Source organism: Penicillium alfredii (genome assembly GCF_028826965.1).
Source record: "Penicillium alfredii strain IBT 34128 chromosome Unknown utg000007l_segment0_segment0, whole genome shotgun sequence".
NCBI classification, from domain to species: domain Eukaryota; kingdom Fungi; phylum Ascomycota; class Eurotiomycetes; order Eurotiales; family Aspergillaceae; genus Penicillium; species Penicillium alfredii.
Window position 1 is genome coordinate 1,041,488 of NW_026622704.1, and position 24,160 is coordinate 1,065,647.

Consider the following 24,160-nt stretch of genomic DNA (forward strand, 5'->3'; position numbering starts at 1 on the left):
TCGAGTTTCCGGAATTCGTCCTGAGGTAGCCAGGGTTGGGCTTCCGAACGCAGCCATGCCGGTCCCGCATCTCCGCCGTGCTTCGTGGGCCAGTGAGTTGGATCTTTCCCTTCCATCAATCTACCGCCAAAAAAAAAAAAAAACACCATGTCCGCTGACCCCGAAAACCCAGGCCGATCGTCCTTGGAAGACTCCGCCGCCAGCGGGGAAGACGAGACCGTCGAGGCCGATCAGGGAAATGGTGTGTTCTGCGTTTTCGTCCCATCCACACCTACACCTTCCACAAGCAACTGACTAGCCATGGGCCAGTTCTCTCGCACATCATCTCGCAGCTGCGGCCCGGCGCCGACTTGAGTCGCGTCGTCTTGCCGACCTTCATCCTCGAGCCCCGGTCAATGCTGGAGCGGATCACCAAGTGCGTCGCCATGCCCTCATACTCCCTCTCTCAGAGATCCCCACTCCAGGAACCCCCCAGAAGACCGCATGGGAATTCCGACATACTAACCCTGGGGTTTTCTTTTTGTTCTAGCTTTATGGCACATCCCGACACCCTCCTCCCCATGTCTACGATCGATGATCCGCTCGAACGGTTTGTCTCGGTAATTAAGTTCTATCTGAGTGGATGGCACATCAAACCACCGTACGTTGTCTATCTGGGCTTGTCGCATGGAGAGAAGGAAAGAGAGAAAAAGGGGTTGCAACTCTGACATTCCTTTGATCGTTAGGGGGAGTGAAAAAGCCGCTGAATCCCATCCTCGGAGAGACTTTTACCTGCTACTGGGACTATCCCGACGGAACGCGCGCGTACTACATCTCCGAACAGACCTCGCACCATCCGCCAAAATCCAGCTATTTCTTCATGGCTCCGGAACACCATATCCGTATCGACGGCACGCTGAAGCCCCGCAGCAAGTTCCTGGGTAACTCGGCTGCTAGCTTGATGGAGGGCATTGCAATTCTGCGGCTGCTGAACCGCGGCCAGGACAAGGAGAAAGGCGAACGATAGTACGTCGTTTCTGACTGCAACCTCAAGGATGGAAGTCCGAATGGTTATCGCTAACATCCTTTCCCTCTGCAGCATCTTGACCCAACCCAATATGTACGCTCGCGGTATCCTCTTTGGGAAGATGAAGTATGAGCTCGGCGATCACAGCTACGTACGCTGTCCCGAGAATGATCTCATCGCCGATATCGAGTTCAAGACTAAGGGTTATTTCTCTGGTACCTATAATGCCATCGGTGGCACAATCAAGAACGAGAAGACTGGCGAGGTATTATACGAACTGTCGGGATTATGGAATGGAGAAATGCATCTGAAAGATGTCCATGTACGTCAGATGCCTGTGCGCCTCCATTTTTGCTGCGAATTCTGACTCTCCCCTCAAACCAGACGCACCAGAATGAGCTTTTGTTCGATGCGACCCGCGCGAAACATGCGAAGCCCTTGACCCGTCCGATTGCAGAGCAGGGCGAGCGGGAATCCCAGCGGCTGTGGCAGGATACGGTGAAGGCAATCAACACGCGGAACCACGAGCTTGCTACCGACGAAAAGACCAAGATCGAAGACCGCCAACGCGACGAGGCCGCCAAGCGGGCCGACGAGGGCGTCGAGTGGCGGCCGCGACTATTCCGCCCCGTCCAAGGCGGGCCCAATGGCCCAGATGAGGGCGAGGAAGATCTCGACTGGATCATCAGTGCTCAAGTGTGAGTCTTTTTCCCCGCTCCCATATTCCCAGTCCATATCAATGATCCCCCTGCGCTGATTCGGTTTGATATTGCAGTGCATCGCATGACCCCCAGCTGGCCACAAAACAGATCCAGTCCATCGCGCCAATCGTCCAAGGTCAGAAAAAGTCATCTCAGTTTCAAATCCCGCCGCATAGTTCTCAGCGTGCCAAATCCGCGGACCCGGCATCCCAGACTCAGCACACGACCGCTAATGCCGCTTAGGCAGCAGGCTCATCCACAGGGACCGAGACTGGAGCAGATCAAGCCGCCGTGGAACGGAAGGACACGGAAACGTCCAACGTGGAGAAGTTTGTGGATGCGGAGGAGAAGAAACAAGAGAATGAAAACGAAAGGGAAAACTAACCCCCTTTCAAAAGAACTTTCTCTTCGACTGGATCTTCTCCTTTTCCCATCCACGCCCGCTTCCACGTTCCTTGCTCTCTCTGAGCCCTTGTTCGACATCAACTACACTCACCTCCCTCATTACCTCCCCCTGGCAGATCCCGCCAGACGACGTAGTCAACCTGCGCAGACTACCCAGCACGACCCCCCTCCATCCGCTTCCGCCTCCTCTTGATGTTCAACACAAGCGATTTTCCCGCGGCCAAGATGCCACACCCCTTTGCTGGATACCCGATTTGACTTGTGGATATTCTCGATGACAGCCTCACACCAAAATGACCAAAAAAATGCAAAATGCAAAATGCAAACTTACAAAAAGAAAGGGGGGATTTGGCCAATTTAAAGAAATGAAATGATTTCAATTGACATACAAGCACCCATCAAAGGAGCTCAGGATACTCAGGAGAGAGGAAGAGAGCGGAAAGGCAAGAGGGTACGTAGTCAACAGGTATATATTCACTGGGCAATCTTCATGTTGCTTCTTTTTAGCCTCATTATTGTCTCAAAAGGGTTTTTAAGTCCATCGAACTCTTGGCTTTACTTTTGTCATTCTTCTTCCTCCTTGGGAACTGGTATCTTTTTGTAAATCGAAAGATTAAAATCTACGATGGCCAAGATTGCTTTCTGATAATCTTAATTGTATGCTGCGGCGGCCTGACTTCACTGAACCACTGCTCTCATGTTTCTTTCTCTGCCTGAATACTGTACAAACGGGGATATCTCAAATGAAAATGATAGATGGACACAGCATGAAAAAAAAAACAAAGAAAGAAAGAAAGAAAGAAGACCTGTAACTCCCCCAGAAAAGCGAAATGCAACACCAGCCAGCCCAGCTACCCATGAATCCACAACGCCCGAAAACCGAATCAAATTTCTTTTTTCTTCTCAAGTATGCGCCTCGCCTGGAAATGCCCTATATCAAACTCACGGGAACAGTTCGCCATTGTACCCGGCCCCACGTTCGAGATCACGACGACGATTCGGACGCGGGATAGCACCCGCCGAGCCGGGGAGAGCAGACTCAATGCTGACGGCGGCAGTAGCAGAAACAGCGGAGCCACCACCTTGGCGCTCCTCGCGCTCTTCTTCCAGGAGGGCAGTCTGCTCCTCAATTTCCTTCTCGGTGTCCTCGCGCAGACCCAGGATATCGGGAGGTATAAAGCTCATCTGCACGCTGGGGGCGCCCTGGATATAGCGGAGCTGTTCGTGGACGGCCTCGACGAGGCCGGCGAGGTAGGAGCGCGGGTTGCGGTTCTCGAGCCTGCGCAACTCGGACAGCGGCGGGAACAGAGTGAAGTCGGGACCGAAGTGGTTGCGGAAGCCGACCGAGTCCGGGATGGTGGGGTTGAGGATATGGTCGGCGTCGAGGAGGATTGAAGTTTCGTGGGCCCAGGCTCGGGAGACGTTGCGCGGCGTGTAGCCGCCGCCGCCCACGACCAGCAGGGGAAGGCCGAAGGTCTTGGTGAAGGCGACGCAGGCGCCGTGGGCGCGCACGTTGAGATTGAAGCAGCCCAGCCGGTCGCAGCCCAGGCTGTCGGCGCCGCACTGCAGCACGATGGCGCCGGGCTGGTAGGTGGCGACGCAGGCGCCGATGACCTCGTGGTACAGCTGGATGTATGAGTCGTCGTCGATGCCGTCGTTGAGCGGCACGTTGATCGAGTGGTGCGCGCCCGGGTTCAGCGGGTGCGTCGGCCCTGTGTCGTCCAGGGCACCGGTGCCGGGGAAGAAGTTATCTTTGTCATATTTGTGGAAGGAGACGGTCAACACGCGGTCCGTGGACCAGAAGGCTTGCTCGACGCCGTCGCCATGGTGCACGTCGATGTCGATGTACATGACCCGCGGGTGGTGCCGCAGCAGCTGCAGGATGCCCAGCACAATATCGTTGACATAGCAGAACCCGCTGGCCTCGGCCTTCTTGGCGTGGTGCAGCCCGCCGGACCAATTGATCGCGATTTCTGACTGATTATTGCAGAGCTTGCGCGCAGCATCGACCGTGCCGCCCGCATACAGCGCGCAGTAGTTGTAGAGCCCGTCGAAGATGGGACAGTCATCGCCGAAGTTAAACCGGACCACATTATCACTTTGCTCCGCCCTGTCCATGTCACCGGGCATTACCTGGCGCAGGAAATCCAAGTAGTCCTCTTCGTGGAAGTCAGCCAGCTCTTCGTATGTCGCCGCCCGCGCCAGGTAGAGGTCCATCGCGTGGTGCATCCCATACGCCATCACCAGTTGTTTTGTGAGGGTGAGCCGCCACGGTTTCATCGGGTGCGACTGTCCGAAGTGGTGCGGCTCGACGGCCGGGTTGGCGTGCCATGACACGCGGTAGCCCTGCGGCCGCGGCACCGCATGGTTTTGGCGCTCGAGCGTGACTTTGTGGTCGAGGCTGAGGGTCGGCGTCGACGGCGGCGCGTACTCTTGAACGACGGAGGAGCGAGCCATCGAGAGGTGAGGAAGAGAGGTTCGGGGATTGGGACGGGGATTAAGACAAATAATGGAAGACGCCGCTCATTTTTAGGACCAAAGACAACGTCAAGTCGAAGTCTTTCGATCGGAGTTCCACGTTTGCCGCTGACTAAGAGGCTCATGGCCGGGTTTGGCACTTGGGAGTATACCGCGCGACGTCAGTGGTCCCACGATAAGCAAGGCACCCACGAGGTATCCGACATCGATAACGCCATGGACTCTGAGAAACGCCTTGGTCACTGTCGTTGGTGTGAGAATAGTCTGATTCTCCCGGGAAACTCGCAGGGCGTTGAACTTCCTCAGGCAACTATCCCAAGGTTTTCGAATAGACATACCCAGTTGGCGATCATATTCACGGTTGGATAGCTATAGCCATTATAAAAATATTCACTGTCTCTGCCGTACTGCCGAGGTGTGCATCGCCGTGCCTCGACTGCCGGGCAGGTTGTACGGAGCAGAATCTGCACTGCACCCTACACCGGTCCAACTACGCTGATCTACTCGTCCCACCGCCGTACCTGGGTCTTCCATGTACAACCCCCAGCTAACTCGCCGATCTCAACTCTTCACCGCAACACTTCCAAGTGATCTATAGAGATTGAGTTGTCCAACTGCGAGTGTATGAACGCATGCATGAATAATGTAGGTGATGACATAATCGGACCCGGTATCGGCCTGGGGGGTGCGCATCATCGAACCGATCGAGCAGAGCGTCGATAGGGTGGGGAAGAGACGAAGACCCAGAGTCACACACACGTGGAGACACAGTCGTATAAAATTGGCCTTCTCCCCAAGGCCAAGTGACCACGACTCGGCTGGTTATCCCGTAGTGTGCAAGAGAGTGTGTGCACTATACAACGCCACCCAATAGCCAGCAACCCATTTAATATCCACGACTGTCACAATGCCTCTCGCCTCGGCAGCAACTAGCCTGCGACGGTCCTTAGAAGACCCAAATGCGTTCATTGCCGCACCTGGGGTGTATGATGGACTTTCTGCGCGAGTAGCGCTAGAAGCTGGATTCGATGCGCTGTATATGGTAAGCGTGTCGCGGCTGGCTGTCTAGAAAGGGGGAGAGCTGACACCCCGACTAAGACAGGAGCAGGTACCGCCGCGTCGGTCCATGGGCAAGCAGACCTGGGAATCTGCACGCTGAACGACATGCGAGCCAACGCCGAAATGTTGGCAAACCTGGCGCCCACGAAACCGCTCATCGCCGACGCGGATACGGGCTACGGAGGCCCGATCATGGTGGCACGCACGACAGAGCAGTATGCGCGGGCCGGCGTGGCCGGCTTCCACATCGAGGACCAGGTGCAGACAAAGCGGTGCGGGCACCTGTCCGGCAAGCTGCTAGTCGACCAAGCCACATTCACGACCCGGATCCGGGCTGCAGTGCAGGCGCGGCAGCGGCTAGAAAGCGACATTGTGGTGATCGCGAGGACAGATGCGCTGCAATCCCACGGCTACGCAGAGAGCCTAGCGCGACTGCGAGCAGCGCGAGACGCCGGCGCAGACGTTGGATTCCTAGAAGGGATTTCGTCACGCGACATGGCGCGCCAGGTAGTGCGTGACTTGGCGCCCTGGCCCCTGATCCTGAATATGGTCGAGCACGGTGCCACGCCCTCCCTTTCGGCTGCCGAGGCACGCGAGATGGGCTTCCGTCTTATTATTTTCCCGTTCGCGACGCTGGGCCCGGCACTCACCGCTATGCGGGAGGCACTGAAGAAACTGAAACGTGACGGCCTACCGGGCTTGGATTCAGAGCTCACGCCCCAGATGCTGTTCCGGGTCTGTGGTCTCGACGACAGCCTCCGACTGGATGCGGAGGCTGGGGGCGCAGCCTTCGAGGGCGGCGTGGACCTACGAAGGTAAAAAAAGCCAAGGGACCATCTTAAAAAAAGGGTCTGCCACGGCTGAAGATCCCGCGTCTGGAATCAGTAGCGTCTCCACTGCCCTTCAAACACTCTTAGAACCACAGTATCGGATTCGAAGGAGACATTGGCAGAATTAGCAGAATGCTCCAGAATTTATAAACAAACGGAATCACGATGACACCCGGTCTAAGGTCATGATAGACGGTACCACGGTTGCCATTATTTGCTGCCAGGGGCAGCGGTGCAGATCGTAACTTGAACCAAGGGACGGTTCCGCCGTGGACCCGTTGGATGCATTGGATGCGCTGGATGTGCTGCCAGGGGTAAAAACAGGACATTATTATCTTGTCTGTCTGTCTCGTTAACTCTTGGTCCGATCAAGACTGAAAGGAATGGCCAGAGACCCAAGACATTCAGCCACCGAGTCCCAGGGTGGCAAGTCGACAGATTTTTCTGTGGAGGCCTGGCACTCCATATGAAGGGCTGGAATCCAGCGGAGACCCGATGGAACCGGTACGCCATGGATTCGTCACCTCGGTGGAGCCGGATGTGAGGATAGGACGTGCCTGGTACCTGGCGCAGGGGCCCCGGCGCACCTTATGTGTGTACAGGTCATTTGAATGTACCTTGGTTGGATATCTGTGGATAGGTACCTACATAAGCTGGTCAGTAAATAAATAATCATAAACATGGATTGGAGATTCTCATCCCCATCTTGACGCGTCCAAACGAGAGACAGTTGGCGGCTACAAGAAAGAGAAGAACACAAAACACACAGGGGGGATTGTGGCCCCCCGATTGGAGTGATAACCCCCCCGAGTCACACGATACAATACAGTACATCCTTGGGCACCTGTAATTTATCTCTCGTCAGCATTCCGCATTATTGATACACGTGGTTGACATTGGAATGAGGACGTCACCATATCTATAGAGATGGTACTTTGATGAGTTGTAGCCTGCCCAGGGACTCATTTCCCCTGTCAAAGTGCCCAAGTGCCCAGGAAAATAAAGATGAAGATGATGTACATCGGGGTATACATCCTGTACCTAACCAAAATTACCATACTGTACCGTATCATTTGCCAGGCCTGGACTCCCCCAGGAACCGCCCAGTCCAACCAATCAGACCTTGGCAGCCCCTGATTTCAGGCTGGTTCGTTGTTATTTAGTCGGCCCCATCTACTCTCTGTTTTCCCCTTTAATCCACTCGTCTCCCACACACTCTTTTTTGATTTCTTTAGAGCGTTTCTTTTTCTCTTCTCAACGCTCGCCTGTCACTCCTTCAACTCTGTTTTGTTCCTCAAAATGCATCTCCCTAACTCGATGTTCTTGGTGACGGCCTTGACCGCTGGGTCGGCCGTCGCCCGTATGCACGGCCACGAGCGCCGTCATGCTCACCCCAATGCCCCCGAGGTCGAAGTCGAGGGTCCCTCCACTACCCAGGCTCCTGAAGTGGATCTCGAAATGGCCAAGCGTGATGTTGGTGACATGGTGACCGTTAACATGGGCGGCAAGCTGGTTTCCTGGATCAACAAGTGGGCTGGTGGTGTGAACCAGCCGGAAACCGCCAACGCGGCCCAGACTCAGACTCAGCAACCTGCTCCTCAGCCTACCTCCAGCGATGTCTTGTCCAGTGTCATCCCGACTCCCGCCAGCGACAACTCGGGCAGCGACTCGGACGACTCGGGTGATGGCACCTCCTGGACTGTCATCCCCAAGGACGGCCAGTACTCCCGTTTGGGCTTCGGCGGCACCAGCAAGAAGCTCAAAAAGGGCGACAATCCGTGGGACTGGGTCGGTAACCTTGGCATCCCCTGGGGCAGCAACATCATCCAGGTGTCCAAGTCCAAGGCCCACCAGTACAAGCATGTCGTCAAATTCGTCGGCAGCGATTCCGAGCCCTGGATTGTCAACTTCTGGAATTCGTTCACCGAGGACTATCAGACCGCGTCGTTCACCCCGCACTCTGCCTTGAAGTTCACGCTGGGCAAGGGCGAGGAGAAGTTTGTGGCTTTTGACGACAACACCCAAGGTGGCTGGGGTGCTGCCCCGCTTAAGAACCAGGCCCGGGATGCTTCCTCGTCTGCGACCCTGCCCACCAACCAATTTGGCCAGTACGCCGTCACCTGGGGTGAGGTCGACATGAGCAGTGAGAATAACGGTTACTCCGGCTGGGATGTTTCCTGCATCACTGCCCAGAACGCCAGCATGCCCATTTCTGGCATGAAGATCTGTGAAACCTCGGGAGACAACTGCTCCATCATCGGCAAAGATATGTCGAAGATGGTCAAGGCCTACAACGAGGCAAACAAGCATTCCGACCACGACGCTGTCTCTGTCCCGGCCGGCCCGCTCCGTCTGATTGTTAACCTCGACTACATGGAGTAAACACTTATTTCTCAGGTTATTCTTTTTTTCCCTTTTCGTGTGATCTTGATTCTTCTCTCTTCTTACACAAATGGTTCAAGTCACTATCCTACTTTGGCGTGTGTGCAAGCAGGTTGCTTTTATTTTCTTCCATGTCTGAACCATTTTCGACAGGGCCATCTCAAGTTGAGCAAGAGTCCTGCCCACATGCTCATCAGTCGAGAGCTTTTCTTTTTTTATTATTATCTCTTATCTCTTCTTTGATCTGATGGGGATGCATCCATGTCGTCGAGGTCATGATTTGTGTCTCTTTTCTCATCCTGATTCTCTGTACATATACCTTTTGAATTGTCCGTTCATATCCGTCCAACAGTACAGTAAAAACAAGCCCTCTAATGTAGATACTATTGTTTGAGTATGAATACGGTTCTTGTCTATCCTTGATAGAGCACAAAGAAGACTATGGCCCCAACCTCTTAAATGCATAGGGGGGCCGTAAGAACCCATGCAAGGCATCCAACATTGCCCTAATTAGGTCTAGATACCAAGCCACAGATCTGAGCCGATGGGGCCATTCATGTTTCTCATTTCTTTCGCGTTTTTCTTGTATACAGAAATCTGTGTTTTTCTTTATGTTTTCCACCTATTCTTCCCGCGGGATTTTTTGTCCCCGTCTTCGGCCCCAATTTGTTCTCTGTCTTACCCCCTTCCAAAGCTAGGTATTGTACAAAAACTGTCTAATTAATCCTCTGTTTTTTTTCTCTTCCCTTCACGGGGCCCCCTTTCCAAGGTTTCCTGCTGGGGGCCAACAATAATCAATTGTATGGTTACATACAACACACATCCTTTTTTCCCCCCACACCCCCAAATATCCAACTAACAAATGAAATATAGAGAGATGAAAATAGAAAGTGGGAAGTTATCCCAGTGAACCCACTTGTTCGTCGCTAAGTGTGGCGCGGGTGCTATTTTATTTTCTTTTTTCTTTGGCGCAAGGCTCACGCTGGGTGCCAATTCGAAGGGGGGATTGATTGCATGACTCATAACATTTATTCGAGTCATCTGAGCCGATTAGTTGGTTGGATAGTTGAGGTTTTGCGCTGTGTCATGATGTTTCGAATGTGTGGGGGGAGACTTTTCTTTTCTATCTTTGTTCTTGTCTGGTTTCTTTGTGGTACTGAATGGATGAATGGATTGAATCTTTCATTGTACCTGGTAAACCTAGTCCAAGGTATGCTTGGACTACTTGGCATACCTACATAGTTAGTTACTTGGTTACTTGGTTTATGGTTTACAGTGGAGAAGTACAAAGTAGATTTGAGGGTGGTTCCTCAATGGATCCATGGATACTTTCTATATCCACGATGTGGACCTAGATCAATGGATACTGTATGCCATGTCTGGGGAATCTGCTGATCTCCTGCTATAACCCAAAATCTAATTAGTACTAGCCATGGCAGTGGCAGTTACACTTACAAGAGGGGGTTAGTATCCATGGGTAGACCGATGAGATACACTCGAAAGAGAAGCGAGTAAAACAAAGAGGCCCGACAAAATACATCGAATGCAAAAGCTATCGTACAATGTTCGCTCACACGCCTGGAATAATAGGTCAAACAAAGGGAGCCCGTCTTCGAAAAGAACAACAAGGGTTCAATAACGCAATAAAGCCCATCGGGGACCGTCGGGGAGATGGGATTCATTCATACTAATCCTCTCGTGTTGCCCAGGAAGTCTCCCACGGAACCCGGGTCAAAGGCAGAATCGAAGCTCTCGACGGCCCCGTTGTCTTCTTCTTCTTCCTCGACGCCCGCGCCTGTCTGCACGCTGAGCAATCCCACATGTACCATGTAGCCCACGAGCGCCGCGGCCCCGGCCACGACCGTCGCAATGGACACGTACATGTCCCTTTTGCTAGCGTCGGCGTACATAGAAACAGCTTTCTTTTCCGTGCCCGACAGCCCCGAGTCGGGTGACTCGGCTACCTGTTTGAGGCGGTTGTTGCGACGTACCTCGCGCAGGAACGGGGTGGAGTCGGCCAGCGTGCCGAGGAGCGTGGTCCCGACCGCGGCGACAGAGATGCGCTCGGCACTGCGCCACGGCAGTGCCGGGAAGGTATGGCCGGCTTCAGATGGGGCGGGCTCACCGAAACACTGCCGCCGAACGCGCTCCGTGTATGTCACTAGCCGCGGAGCCTTGAGTGCATCGCATCCCGCAGCCACGGGAAGGAGAGCTCGGGGACAAGCGCCAGCGACAGATACCCGAGCACAATACAGTCCAGACTGCGGGGCTGGCTGTCTTCGTCCGCGCCCAGCAGGTATTGCTTGCGGCCTAGCATCGCCTCGAGGGGCTCGAAGAACTCGCTAGTCAAGGCCTCGAGCCGGAACTGGTTCTGCTGCGCGGTGCGCCCGAGCAGACTAGACACGGTGTCACGGGGCCGTTGAATGAAGTTCTTGGGGATCTGACCCGCAGCCACAGCGGCCGAGTGCTCGCGCTGCCGCTGCTCCTCCATGGCTTGCAGGTCCAGCGACGAGACGCCCAGGTGTTCGGTGCGGGCCTTGGCGGCGCTGTGCAGCTTCGGCGGGAGAATCCATTGGTTCGGCCATTGGAGGAAGGCGCCGTAAGCGGGCGAGGTGTTGCCATAGTAGTTCTGGCTGGTGACGTACAGCGACAAGTCGATGAGGGGCTGTCCGCGGGACTCGACGAAGGAGGCAAAGCTATAGGAAGTTGAGCATCACTGGTCTCTGTGGAAAGGGAAAAAAAATAATGTGCTGGGGTATCTCATACGCGAGATTGTCAGCGCGCTCCGGCGCATCGAGCTCCCGATCCAGATCCCATGCTCCCTCCGAGTATTGGCGGAGATAGTCGACGATATTGCGGAACCGGCTCACCCAGACTGTTCCATTTTGGAGGGCAGGTAGCTCACCTATAGATTAACCAAAAAGCATCAGTACAACTCTTCTTTCTTCTTTGTTTGGGGTTGTGGTTGTGTTGATGGTCCCCGGAGCGGGCGTCACGTCACTCACCGGTAGGGGACACGGAGAGATCGCTGCTGGGGATGAGTTCCCATGAGCCCTTGGGAAGCACCAAAGAGCAATATGCAATGGTCGCAAGGCATTGGGCATCGATTGAAGGCAGAGCAAAGGCTGGCCCCCACACATGAAGTTGCAGCACCATGGTGGCTTGCGCGTGCAGAGAGAAGGGCGATCGTGGGCGAGTTGGGAGGGCGGATCACGTGGTGGCTATCTATAGATGGTACTTGAGTGTTTACCTCCTCCCTACTTGTCAGGTATGCAGATACCAGGGCTTGTTCTGGGATTCTGATTATGCTCTTGGGCTATGATTGCTATAGCTGAAACTATCCATGGTGTCGACAGCCCTGGTTTGTGACCCCGTTTCACATTTATCGGCAGGGCTTCTACTTCGGCGCATCCCCCGACGCTCAGTGCTGCAAGGGGATTAACTTACTTGAGAAGAGGCTAGATTGATACTTCGGCAGATTTCCCTCTAAGAAATCAAAAATAAAAGGGGCCAAAGCATGGTCCAGGTATTGACCGGAAAAAGCATCCAAGAGGCTAATCTATTAAAAGCTCTGGATGCGTCTTTCAATCCTGGGGCGGAATCAGATAAACGTTTCCATCTGGGAGTATTGCTACTTCAGGTACTGGAAAATACAGTGGTTTCAGCTGGGGTGTGTAGATAGGATGTGGGCATCTACATACATTCATAGATGGATACTAAACACGTGCGGGGATAACATCCATGGTCTCGCTGTTTCCTATCGGTGTTTCCAGCCCTAAATTCAAGTAGAAAGGGGAAAGAAAAAAAAAGAAAAATTACTTCAATAGCGCCAGATTAGCTGGGTTGGTTTTATCTGTCTAGACATGATACCGGCCAACCTTCGATTGGAAAGAAGACCAATCCCCTCATTCTGTACACTTAGACAAACCCACGATCTTAGCAACATCCAGGGGAAAGGAAAGTCATGGCCCCATCTCACCCACGCACACGTGGCCAAGATCTTCCAACAGCCAACCCGCACTCAGCAAGACACAGCCCTGGAGAATTCCTCAGCTGTCGAGCACAGACACCTGGGGTCAATCCGCCGGGCAGGATCCGAGCCACCCCGAACCTTACGAGCTTAGTCTACTGGCACCTGGATCAAGAAGGTACAGAACATAACTGCTACTGATACAGGTAGGTCATTTGACTGCGTCCAAACAGGTTAGCCGCCATAATATACCCAACCACAACACCAGAGCCTCTTGAGCTGACCGGCGAGATGCCGGTTCTGAGTCACAGCGCGCGAGCCAACGTGCCTAATCTCTTGAGAGAGTTGAGGTCTGATTGTACGCTGATCCCATACCTAAGAGGGAAAAAGCCGAGACTCTTTCCTCTCCCCAGCCTGTAAAGTACAATTCTCAACGACCTGGACAACCGGCCCCAGCTTACCGACAAGTTATATACTTCGTAACTTCGTATTGCGGTCAGGCCAACCTCGCCGAGGGAATATTTCGCACGGACACGATTTGCGCATCCTTCTGCTTGGGTGGCCATTTAGCCATGAGATTATGGATTATTATATTTCTATTATTATGGTGAGTGTTGTTGTGTTGTTGAATACAGGTGTGTGTGTGTGTGTGTGTGTGTGTGTGTGTATTCACACTACTAGACACTACTGTATGTACTCGGTAGAGTCCATCCACTCTATCCCAATCAAATCTTGGTGTCGGTGCATGCGATGAAACTGCGCCATGCACTTGATGATCCTGTGCCTCATGCCCAGACTGGGTATATAGCCGATTGAATTGTGTCGGTGTTACTGTTGATAATCCCAGAATAAGTAAAGAAAATAAATACTTAGGAATCACAAAAAAAATTAATAATGATTGAAAAATCAACAAGAAACGAGGAATGCCGGCGTCAGACTCACTGCCACATCCCCAACATCCCTGCTAGTTGGGATGGTGGACTGGGCGACGGGCGCCAGGAAGTCGTGAAACCGAATGGGCAATGTTTCACTTTTTTGGATATCTTCCTGCTATAGTCTGGATAGTCTAACTTATGCAGAACAGCCAGTGTCAAAGAAAGAGCAAAATCGTATCCAAAATCAAAGAAAGATAAATTGCTGTGTTGGGTATATTAAGTCTATAGTACAGGCCGTCGGATCAGATTCGAAAATCAAAACATCAACGAGAGAAAAAGAAGATGAAACAAAAATTACAAGGCATTCAGAAAGTGAACAAGGAGAGGGTAAAACAACCACAACTGAGACCAGGGGTATGCAAGATCAAGTCAATCAAGACACATTATCCAGTCGTGCGAAGAATGAGGGAGTATAAGGGACTCCGCATCTGCGCGTCAAAAACCTGCAAGATCGAGAGAAGCGCAGATGAAACTGAACACCCCGCACGGCCGAGATGATGTCGCGACAGAAGTGAAATGAGACAAGAGACAGAAAAAGAAAAAGAAAAAGAAAAAGAAGGCTAGAAAATGCAAGATTCGGGGACATTGTAGCGCCGGCGCTGAGTCCCGAAGTAGCGAACGAGTAGATAGTGTCAGAAGTAGAAAGCAAGTTGCGCCCAAAGACGCCCCTTTGAAACCAGTGGATCCCACACTCCCCACTCTTTTCTCTTTCTTTTGCATGCGCATGCGCAAGTCGCAACAAAGCAGGACAGGCTAACATCCTTGTCTTTTCGTTGCTATTTTCTTTGTCGCGAGACGCCGGGGTGTGTGGGCCGGGGTGGTTTCAAGAGTGTCGCTTAGGAGTGTGTGGCGATTAGAATGGTCAAGTCCAATCACAAAGAAATCGGTTATCATCAGGAGCCGAAACCAGGTTGAATTCGAGAGAAGGAGTTGCCGTTCGTTATATCCATGCCGAGGGACGTCCCCAGAGTCGTGAGCGCATTCTGTAACAAGAGCGGAGTGCGCCGTGGTTCATCACGTTCGTTTGGGGAGTATGTTTATTTCGGCAACGGAGGGAGAGGGCCCTTGGGAGGGGGACCGGGGCACGGGGGGAACTGAGAAGAGGAGCCACCGACGGAAGGCATTGTAGGAGAGTAGTAGAGTAGTAGAAAAGTAGAAGAGTGGTGGTTGTAAGGTTTGTAGATAGCACAAGATATAGAGTGCAATAGACGAAGCAAGTTGGTAACAGGCCAGAAACCGCTCAACGTGATAGATACAAAACAAAGAAAAGAAAAGAAAAGAAAAGAAAAAAACAAGACCAGGAGCACAGAGCATTTTTATACTGGGATTTGCTCTCCCCAACCTTTTTCCCGGGTCAACCGTCACCCAGGAGCTAATTCCCTTAGCTTGTGCCCTTCCCCCCTCCATCGAACATCCCTGCCATGAACAGGAGGCTGAGTCTCCACCTGATCTGACGTAGGAAAATAGGAAGAATAAGGAATTAATTGCGATTGACTCTCGGGAAAAACACCACCCTTTGGGGACCGGGATGAATAATGCAGCCCCAACTGGCAATCCAATGGAAAATTTCCTTTTTTTTCTAGAAGGACCACGGGGGGCTCCACTTGGAAATTCCTGCACCGGTATTCCCGTTGTGAACCACTAGTGGGGGGAGAGAGAGAGAGAAACTGGGTGGGAATCAAATTTGTCTTAAAATTAGATTAAGATTATACGTTGATTTGAAATTATGACTACATTCTATATAGTGAGAGAGAGAATAAAATCAGGGCAATTACCTCGGATTTCCCTTTCGGTACATACAAATGTACATACATACCTACATCTACATATGAAGAGATGAATATAAAAATATATTACGTAGGTTTCACCCCTTTACTTGGTTCCCATGAAACCACGCGAGACACCAGGCAAAAGGATAATCTCCCGTAGCCCCACTGGGCTCCATCAGGATGGTTCCTCGATGCGGTGTGGGCAAAAAAAAAAAAAATGGGGGAGCCCGTGCAACCCTCCATGATAATATTAGCCAAATCCTGAGGATTGGACCCAACAAGATGGGTGCGTATCGGTGACTCAACATTGACTAGGGGTAGGATGAGCACACGTGTGGGTTTGTAGATCGCTTGAAAATACTCCGCAATTATAATAATAATATTTACATATATTGTTTACCCAATTTTGTTCTTTGCCACAGGATCGGGATTAGGGCCGAACGGGATTGGTGTTTATGATATCTTATGATAGCCGAGGGCGATGTCTAGTGAGGTTCAAGAAGAAAGAAAGAAAGAAATCAATAAATAAATATGAAAGTATGAAAATAAGAACAGAAGACCCCTGTCTGGTACACTGACCACTCCAATGTGACAGGTCATGTCCTTCCCAAATATGCATCTGCCTTCAACCGTTCAGATAACGGCCCGCGGGGGTGGTACGGTCTCAGGGGCCAAACTAAAGAAAGAAAAAAAAAGGGCAAGGTTGACAGTCTCACCCCTGTCGAGTCGGACCGTGGGTCGTACCCGTCCCAAAGAACTAAACATAGTATCTTGGATTGTAGTCTAGTAGTGCATTGTATGGATTATTATTATGATCATTTCTTAGGATATTTACGACGGATAACATCCGAGCAAAGTTTAATGGTGTCATTTTTGAGTCCCACGGAGTACATGTCCGGTTCCCTTCCGCCGTAGGATCGCCTCGCATTGTCCATCGTCATTTGGTGCGGGATGCATGCAATAATATGTCGCGTCCGAGTTGCTTCCCAGGGCTGATCCTGTCTATCACTGGGCCATATACATAACCTTGTTTCATAAATTAATCAATGGATAGTCAATAGATTTGTGTTGAAGAAAAAAGCCGGTGGCGGTCTCATTGCGTGCTTAGCAGATCAATTTCTTTCCTAGGTAGTAGGGGCAAAGTGAAGGAGTCATGTCGAGTAGCCCAGTAACCCTAGAATCTCCAAATCGGGGATGTCCTCGCAGGCGGAACGTGCTGTTTGTACAAGGCTCCCTGTTTTTTTTTTTTTTAAAAAAAAATATATATATATATACTATATTTCCTTCTATGATTATATCTTATTTTAGTTCTCGGCCGGAATGACGAATTTAATAAAAGAATAATCAGTAAACAATAATAATAAAAATAAACAAAATTGCAAGAATACTATGACTACCACATGACCCCCCCTGTCCTATGTCAGACTGCGTCATCTCTAATGCACCCCGTACGGCCGTGCTTTCGGGGACTTCCTACCGGGATATGCTTTTTTCTTTCTTTTTCTTTTCCCGCAATGACAGCATCTCAGGAAAGAATAGATTCAACGCGGCTCAAGCGGATGTCGCCAACGCCGCCCATCCATACGAGGATGCGCATCCAAGTGGAGCAAAAGAGAACAGACAAGAAAAGTGAGCCGGAGGGGCCAAGGGAGAAAAATGAAGGGAAAAAAAAAACTCTACGAACTTGAATAAACACGTTCCAAAAAGGAATCCCTGGGCTCCACCCCGGTTCCGCACCGTTGGGGAAAACAGTGGAGTTTTTTTTCTTTTCTTTCCAGGGGCAGTCGGATTTTTTGTCCAAAGGAGTCGCGCAGGATTCAGGATTTCAGGAACGAGCGATCGGATTTCTGGTTGACCGCACGTGGCGCGATCGGCTTGGGGATGTTCTCTTTCTTTTTTTCTCTCTTTCTATTTTTTTTTTTCCCTTTGTTGTTTCGTCAGATTCTCTGGGGCTATCAGGCCTTCTACTCTAGGGCTATACTGTATTTGGTCCTCACTGGCCAGGACTTTTCTCCCGCTACCCAGCACACTGGACCTCAAGTCACCGGATGTCTATAGTAAGGGGGGCGAGAGAAAACCGGGTTTTGAGCAAGTATCCACTCTACTCATGAGCCTTGCTGGAAGCCGAGGTCTGAGGTCAAACCACATGGTGACTCCACTGAGGTATCTGGATGAAATTGCAATATGTTTCGGAAAGAGAGAAAACAATTATTATGCTAATGTTCTCGTCTGTTTCGAGAATTCTGAACGCAACCGAGGTCAACTGAGGCTCTTTTGGGTTCAGACTACCAGGCCAAAGTCGACATCATCATGTCTCATAATGACGGTCATGCATATGCGTCCCAAATCTGCTGAGGTGACCAGGTCCGGGTCACCATTTCCATCTCAACGACTCTGGCAGACCAGAGTGTCCGGGATCAGGGTCAGGGTCAGGCGGGGAAATGATCACCGAGTTGCGAAACATGTCCAGGCATTGGATGGCGCCCCCAACCCTAATTACACCCCGATGACTGCGTTACACTGTAAATGTATGCATAGGTACAAGCACTGCAGCAGCCCGAAGGGACATGTTTCTGTAGTCAAGTCATAGAAGCCTGGATGAGAAGCTTGAAAGTATCGCGTGACACATCGAAGTAGAACTTTCTGTGACCAGGGGCCCCTATTCTCAACCCCTGCCTTGTACACTCGTAGATGATGGCAAGGGCAGGGGCAGGCCATATGCAGCCCTGCAATTTCTTCATGTGCCACAGTGACTGATCACGCCACGGCTGTCCACCGTTCGCCGTTGAGAAAGCTTGGCACCGAGTATGACTCCAGCCAGCCACATGATGACCCCGAGCTGATCTTCAGGCTACCGCCCCAGCATGGACACTGGGGATCACCCAAGGAGTTCTTCAATCCTCATCCAGAGATGCTTGAGCCTGGGTGGAAATCCATTCCTCCATTAGTGGCTGCCGACTCAGTTCTGATGTTGCGAGGGCTGGCCGAGTTCGGTCGCCCTTGCGAGTCACTAACAAACATAGCACCCATCCACAAATATTGAAGCTCTCATACTGGGTGCTGAAGCGGAGCTTTTTCTCATCACCGGAGTCCTCCTCGGCTGGACCTGCCTGGGCTGTTTTCCTTTTTCTCCGATTGGGCTGATCGGTGTTTTCTGGTGTTGTGGCATCTGCAGCTGCCTCCGGAATATCGTGCAGATCGAGATCGGGCTCGCCATCACTTTCGACTAGGATCCCCGCGTCTGCGGAGCCAGTTGGGTCGGTCGATGGCCCCGAGTTTCCTTCTGCGTTGATGTCTGGGTTGTCTGGTTTGTGGAATGTCTTGCTTCGCGTGAGCAGCGAATGGCGAGTGCGGGTTTCGCGGAGGAAGATGGCCACCTCGAACTCGTCTGTACCGGCCCTAGGGTGTCAGCACAATACTTTTTGTAGGGGACTAACTAAGAAAAGAAAAGCACTCATACCCTCAGCAATGACATCCTTGACGGGCTTGCTTTTCTTGCGCGCAAAGAGTCGCTCGTTCTCTTCCCGCAACTTGGGCAGGACCAGTGGTCGGATCGCGGCGAACACGCGCGGGAGGACGGGATCGCGAGGATTCAGGAGCCACCGTGAATCAGATGGGTTATCCAGGTAGATTCGACACTCCAGCACCGAGAACTTGCTCACGCGCAGATACCGTCGGATGGGCGCCATGGGGTCAGAGGTGAAGTGAAGCTCCCGCAAATGACCTCACGCCAAGGCCAGGTCCTGCCCCTGCTGATTGGATGCCTGAGTAGGATCCCTTGTAGCCCTACACCAGCTCGATGTCTATTACATCTGAGATTCTTTGATGATCTCTCCAGATAACAATGACACTAAATGAAGATCTCTCAATCTCTCTCCACACATCGCAAGCCCAGGCCGGGTCCACGTGACGGCCAACCATCGCAACCGGAAAAAGACCTGACCGCGTCCCCAAGGTCCTCATCCGCCGTTACTTCGGGAAATCGGGTACTAGGTACTTCTATCCCAACCAAAATATCTATGGGTACCCAAGTACCTGGTACCTACCCTCTCAGCGCACACTCCCGCTTGACGTCTTCGAACCTCCAAGGTCCCCATGGATCCCACCCTGCCCCCCTTCGGGCTGTGGTACACCATGACAGATTTGATTTTGATCTGGTTCGGATCTTCCGCTTTTCATTTTGCAGTCCTTTGATTCCCTTTTTTCATTTTCTCTTTTTTTCACTGTCGCTGGTGAACCCTTCCAGCCTTGCTCTCAAGGTACTCAACTCCAGTGCATTACCTAGCCTACGGGCTCAGCGGCATCGACGGACCCCTCCATGATCGCTTTGACCGACTGTTGAACGTGTGTCCAGAGGGGCAGTCCTGTGGGTGCGTTCGTGGCCGAAAGTATACGCATAGTCTGCCTCAGAGTTTCTTCTCCGACAGGCCAACCCGGTTGTCTTCTGCGCGAGCCATTGGACCATCTCCACCGTCGAGGACCTTGGGGGTTGCGGTCAGCGCGGCAAGCGCCCACTCAGAGAGTGCCCAGTCTTCAGGGATTCTTTTCCACGTCAATTTATTAACCCTTTCTTCCTCCCACGTGCCGACTGGGGTTGTTCGTCTGACTCTTTACACTTGTTCTCCAGGGGCTCTACCTCTGATCCTATAAGATCAGTCCGTGAATCTTGTCAGGGTTTCACTTCCAGAGCGGGCGCCTTTTTATTCCTTGACCATCTTGTGTGACAGCCAGGGAACACTCGTAGATATGGAGTCATCCCCTACCCTCTTCAAACGAGCAGGCGATGCCTGTGAGTCCGGCAACGAGTTTGACGGCCGCATGGGTCTGCGGATCTCGTCCATCTTCGTCATTATGGTCGGCTCGCTGTTCGGGGCTATCTTCCCAGTCTTTGCCCGGCGCTTTGCTACCCGCAGCGGTGCTCCGGCTTGGATTTTCTTCATTGCCAAGTACTTCGGGTCTGGAGTAATCATCGCCACGGCTTTCATCCATCTCCTCGCGCCAGCCGAGGAGGCATTGAAAAATGAATGCCTGACTGGCCCGATCACGGAGTACAGCTGGGTCGAGGGCATCGTCCTGATGACGATTGTCGTGCTGTTCTTCGTCGAGCTGATGGTCATGCGGTTCTCCCACTTCGGACAGGGCCATTTGCATGACGAAGAGGGCCACACCCATTCCCATGTCGACACCGCCGAACCTGTGGTCGACACCGTCACTGAAAACAAGAGCCACATGCCCGGCGAAGACCACCTGGGCCACTCGCGAGAGCACCACGACCCCGACGACTCGGAGAAAGGCATTCGGGCGATTGAGGACTACGCGGCCCAGCTGACGTCTATTTTCATTCTGGAGTTCGGTATTATTTTCCACTCGGTTTTTATCGGCCTCACGCTCGCCGTCTCGGGCGATGAGTTCACCACCCTCTACATTGTCCTTGTCTTCCACCAGACCTTCGAAGGCCTGGGTCTGGGCTCCCGCCTCGCCCTAATCCCCTGGCCTCGGTCCAAGCGCCACACCCCGTACCTACTGGGTCTGGCCTATGGCCTGTCCACTCCCATCGCCATCGCCATCGGTCTGGGAGTTCGCCAAAGCTACCCGCCAACCGGCCGCACCACCTTGGTTGTCAACGGCGTGTTCGACTCTATTTCTGCGGGTATCCTCATCTACACGGCTCTGGTTGAGCTAATGGCCCACGAGTTCATGTTCAGTAACTCCATGCGCAAAGCGCCCATTCGCGACGTCCTGACGGCGTTCTTCCTGCTGTGTCTCGGGGCTGCGCTCATGGCCTTGCTCGGCAAATGGGCATGAGCTGTGTCTGCGATGGAGAAAATAAGAAGAAAAGAAAAAGAAGAAACACGAATGCAGGGCCTGGCCCTATATAATGTTTGGTGTGTCTTTCCTTTTCCCAAACCTACGGTTATGTGATATGCATTTGCGATACCCATGGGTCCGGCTACCGGCTGGTGGGCTGGCATCTTGCACATATCGGCGTTGTGTTTCTTTTTCTTATGGTGTTATCGGGTGTGTATCTAGACTCATCTTCAATGGTTTCGATTTTTCTTCAATCTACCGAAGTGCTGGTCATTCCGACAACGATAAGGAGCTGTACTCTGGTGAATTGGCCGGAGCGTGCCTCTTGAGATCGAAGTAGTTCCGAGCATATTTTCCAAGTGAAAAGAAAAGAATAAAACATAGACATAAGCAACAAGTACAGCCTGTTAGTAGCGACTCCATCCAAGCCCTGTACCGAGGGGAGTAAAGAGTACTGTAGAGTTGATGCTGAGTCCGGGGAGACCCACACCCACCGCACCCTCCACACAGCGTCAAGCTATCCCACCAAGCTCTACCTTGTCCTTTTCCTTCTCCTCTTCTCAACTCTCCAACCAACACTATCTCCAACCCCGATAAACCTGCAATTCCCTTAAAATGCGTCTCACCTCCCTCCTCGCCCTCACCCTCACCTCCTTCGCCGCCGCTGCCGAGCTGGGCATCGAAACCACACACAAGGTCGAATGCACGCGCAAGACCACCAACGGCGACAACATCGCCATGCACTACCGTGGCACGCTGCAGGCAGACGGCTCGCAGTTCGACTCAAGCTATAGCCGCAATGCGCCGCTTACGTTTACGCTGGGGACTGGGCGGGTGATTAAGGGGTTCGTTTCTTTCTTTTCTTTTCTCTTTTCTCTTTTCTCTCTTCAAGGGTCCTCTCTCTCTTTGTGTTGTTTCGAAGATGAGCCTGCATCTCTGAAGGGGGAAATGAAATTGTTCGTTATATCCATGGATTAACTGCTAATTCCTCTACAGATGGGACCAGGGTCTGCTGGACATGTGCATCGGCGAGAAGCGCACCCTGACTATCCCACCCGAGTATGGGTACGGCGACCGCGGCATTGGTCCGATCCCCGGGGGTGCAACGCTGGTGTTTGAGACGGAGTTAGTGGAGATTGAGGGGGTGGAGAAGGATGAGCTGTAAATGTGTTATCTGGGGGTGTTGTATAACGATGCTCTCCGAGTGTATAGCTAAATTCAGACATGATTCTTGATGGATCTTGATGATTCTATTTATTCAAGTGCAAGGGTATCTCATCTGATCCAGATATACAAGGCCCGGCGGCCAACCATATGTATAGAAATACAATGCACAGACCGAAACAGCAACGCTCTCAATCCATCGCATCCAGAGCATTGTTCTCCGCAAGTGCATCGTTCTCCGAAACCAATATCCCAACCAGACACTCCGAGAGAATCCCATCCCAGTTCACCCAGGGATGAATCTCCTGGAACAGCTGCGCCGAGTCCTTGCCCGCGCCACGGAGAAGCTCACCCTTGCCGCCGGGATGATACGGCGCATAGGGCGAGATATTGTAGACCTTCCCAAGATACGAGGTCCAGGCGTCGCGGCCCTTGCGCCCGTTCTGCGTCTTCAGCATGGACGGCGTCACGCGCAGCAGGCCTGGTGGGAGCCCCGCGCCGCGCAGCATGTTGTTCGGCTTGGCTGCGCGCGCTGCCCAGTCTAGTGGCGAGTATCCCGGTCCGAGGATGACTTTGCGCGAGCTCGCTGACGGTTTCTTGACTGCTGTTGGGGCTAGCGTGCTGCTGCTCAGTTGACTGCTGCTGCTGGGCGGCACGCGCAGCCCCGAGGCGGCGGAGGGCGGCGGACGCAGTGAGCTGCCGGCGCTGGGGCGTGGCGGCTGGAGCTGGCCTGTTGGGGAGGCTCCATTGGATTGTGCCGTGGGACGGAGGCGCGGAACTGGTGGCGGGGGCATCAGGGAAGATGAGCGTGCGGAGGACGGAGGAGGCGCCGACGAGGGCTGTTGCGGTGGGGGGATTGGTGCGGTTGCAAGGGATGGCGACGGCGCTGGTTTCTGTGCCGGTCCAATCATTCTCTGCTGGCGGGATGATTGTTCTGCTGCGACTCGGCTGGGAGGGGAGTCGTCGCTTGTGTCTTTTTCTTCGGCCAAGTTCAGCGCGGGCACCGCCAGGACCAGGGGTGGGGCGCTTGACGCCAACGCCTTGGGCGTGGTCTGAGCCTCGTCTTTCTCTGTATCTATCGATGGAGGGGTGGGAGGGTCTGCGCCATGCTTTGCCGGGGCAAGCTCATTCGCGGGGGAGGGAGGTGTCTCGTCGGAGATGGGTTCCGGAGGGGTGGGCGAGCCTGACTTGGTCCAGCTGCGAGGAGGATAGTGGTAGAGGGCGTAGCCCGCGGTTGCAATGATGGTTCCAACACCTACCCACCCCATGCCAGACTGAATATGGTGGCGCTGATGTGAGTCGAAGGACAAAATGGCTTGATTGAGCGGCAGATTCGTAGGGGTGGCCCGTGCGTGGTTCGGGGGATCGACGAAGTGCCGATTCTTTTTCCGTGCAAGGGACCAAGTCAAGATGGATATATGTATGCATTTTCAGAATATGAAGTTGATTTGTCAAAGCATGGTTCGAGGCCACGAGCAGCCCCAGGGCTATGCCTACGATCTTACTGAGCTTATCGGCCTTTCCTTGCATTCACTGAGACGCTGTGTAAGTGAAATAGACACTCAATAAATTGACACGGGTTAGAAATGACGGCTGGTTTGAGAGGCGTCAGGGCCAAAGGCAAAGGCCTTCGTGATGTCAGTACACCATCAC

At 52.6% G+C, this 24,160-nt stretch overlaps 9 protein-coding genes across 9 annotated transcripts; 5 read left to right on the forward strand and 4 right to left on the reverse strand.

Moving 5' to 3' along the window:
* Positions 1-55: 55 nt before the first annotated feature.
* NUU61_005070 (OSBP family protein) lies at positions 56-1,950 on the forward strand (the record flags this gene model as incomplete). Its single annotated transcript, XM_056655652.1, has 8 exons — positions 56-92; positions 173-241; positions 310-415; positions 530-618; positions 726-1,005; positions 1,079-1,328; positions 1,391-1,704; positions 1,782-1,950. 8 exons carry the CDS (start codon positions 56-58, stop codon positions 1,948-1,950), a joined length of 1,314 nt encoding a protein of 437 aa, XP_056511265.1.
* Positions 1,951-3,054: 1,104 nt separating this feature from the next.
* On the reverse strand, positions 3,055-4,569 carry hosA (histone deacetylase HOS2; the record flags this gene model as incomplete). The annotated part of the gene is made up of 1 exon (XM_056655653.1): positions 3,055-4,569. One exon carries the CDS (start codon positions 4,567-4,569, stop codon positions 3,055-3,057), a length of 1,515 nt encoding a protein of 504 aa, XP_056511266.1.
* Positions 4,570-5,497: 928 nt separating this feature from the next.
* On the forward strand, positions 5,498-6,468 carry NUU61_005072 (isocitrate lyase/PEP mutase family protein; the record flags this gene model as incomplete). Its single annotated transcript, XM_056655654.1, has 2 exons — positions 5,498-5,632; positions 5,689-6,468. The coding sequence occupies 2 exons, from the start codon at positions 5,498-5,500 to the stop codon at positions 6,466-6,468; spliced, it is 915 nt and encodes a 304-aa protein (XP_056511267.1).
* A 1,310-nt stretch (positions 6,469-7,778) lies between these two features.
* aspf4 (allergen Asp F4) lies at positions 7,779-8,861 on the forward strand (the record flags this gene model as incomplete). Its single annotated transcript, XM_056655655.1, has 1 exon — positions 7,779-8,861. One exon carries the CDS (start codon positions 7,779-7,781, stop codon positions 8,859-8,861), a length of 1,083 nt encoding a protein of 360 aa, XP_056511268.1.
* Positions 8,862-10,543: 1,682 nt separating this feature from the next.
* Positions 10,544-12,017, reverse strand: NUU61_005074 (uncharacterized protein; the record flags this gene model as incomplete). The annotated part of the gene is made up of 4 exons (XM_056655656.1): positions 10,544-11,073; positions 11,115-11,557; positions 11,628-11,766; positions 11,867-12,017. 4 exons carry the CDS (start codon positions 12,015-12,017, stop codon positions 10,544-10,546), a joined length of 1,263 nt encoding a protein of 420 aa, XP_056511269.1.
* Positions 12,018-18,429: 6,412 nt separating this feature from the next.
* Positions 18,430-19,224, reverse strand: NUU61_005075 (uncharacterized protein; the record flags this gene model as incomplete). The annotated part of the gene is made up of 2 exons (XM_056655657.1): positions 18,430-18,923; positions 18,996-19,224. The coding sequence occupies 2 exons, from the start codon at positions 19,222-19,224 to the stop codon at positions 18,430-18,432; spliced, it is 723 nt and encodes a 240-aa protein (XP_056511270.1).
* Positions 19,225-20,281: 1,057 nt separating this feature from the next.
* zrfB (low-affinity Zn(2+) transporter ZRT2) lies at positions 20,282-21,340 on the forward strand (the record flags this gene model as incomplete). Its single annotated transcript, XM_056655658.1, has 1 exon — positions 20,282-21,340. One exon carries the CDS (start codon positions 20,282-20,284, stop codon positions 21,338-21,340), a length of 1,059 nt encoding a protein of 352 aa, XP_056511271.1.
* Positions 21,341-21,958: 618 nt separating this feature from the next.
* On the forward strand, positions 21,959-22,508 carry fkbp3 (peptidylprolyl isomerase family protein FPR2; the record flags this gene model as incomplete). The annotated part of the gene is made up of 2 exons (XM_056655659.1): positions 21,959-22,188; positions 22,340-22,508. The coding sequence occupies 2 exons, from the start codon at positions 21,959-21,961 to the stop codon at positions 22,506-22,508; spliced, it is 399 nt and encodes a 132-aa protein (XP_056511272.1).
* Positions 22,509-22,698: 190 nt separating this feature from the next.
* NUU61_005078 (cytochrome b5-like heme/steroid binding domain-containing protein) lies at positions 22,699-23,775 on the reverse strand (the record flags this gene model as incomplete). Its single annotated transcript, XM_056655660.1, has 1 exon — positions 22,699-23,775. The coding sequence occupies one exon, from the start codon at positions 23,773-23,775 to the stop codon at positions 22,699-22,701; it is 1,077 nt and encodes a 358-aa protein (XP_056511273.1).
* Positions 23,776-24,160: the final 385 nt, after the last annotated feature.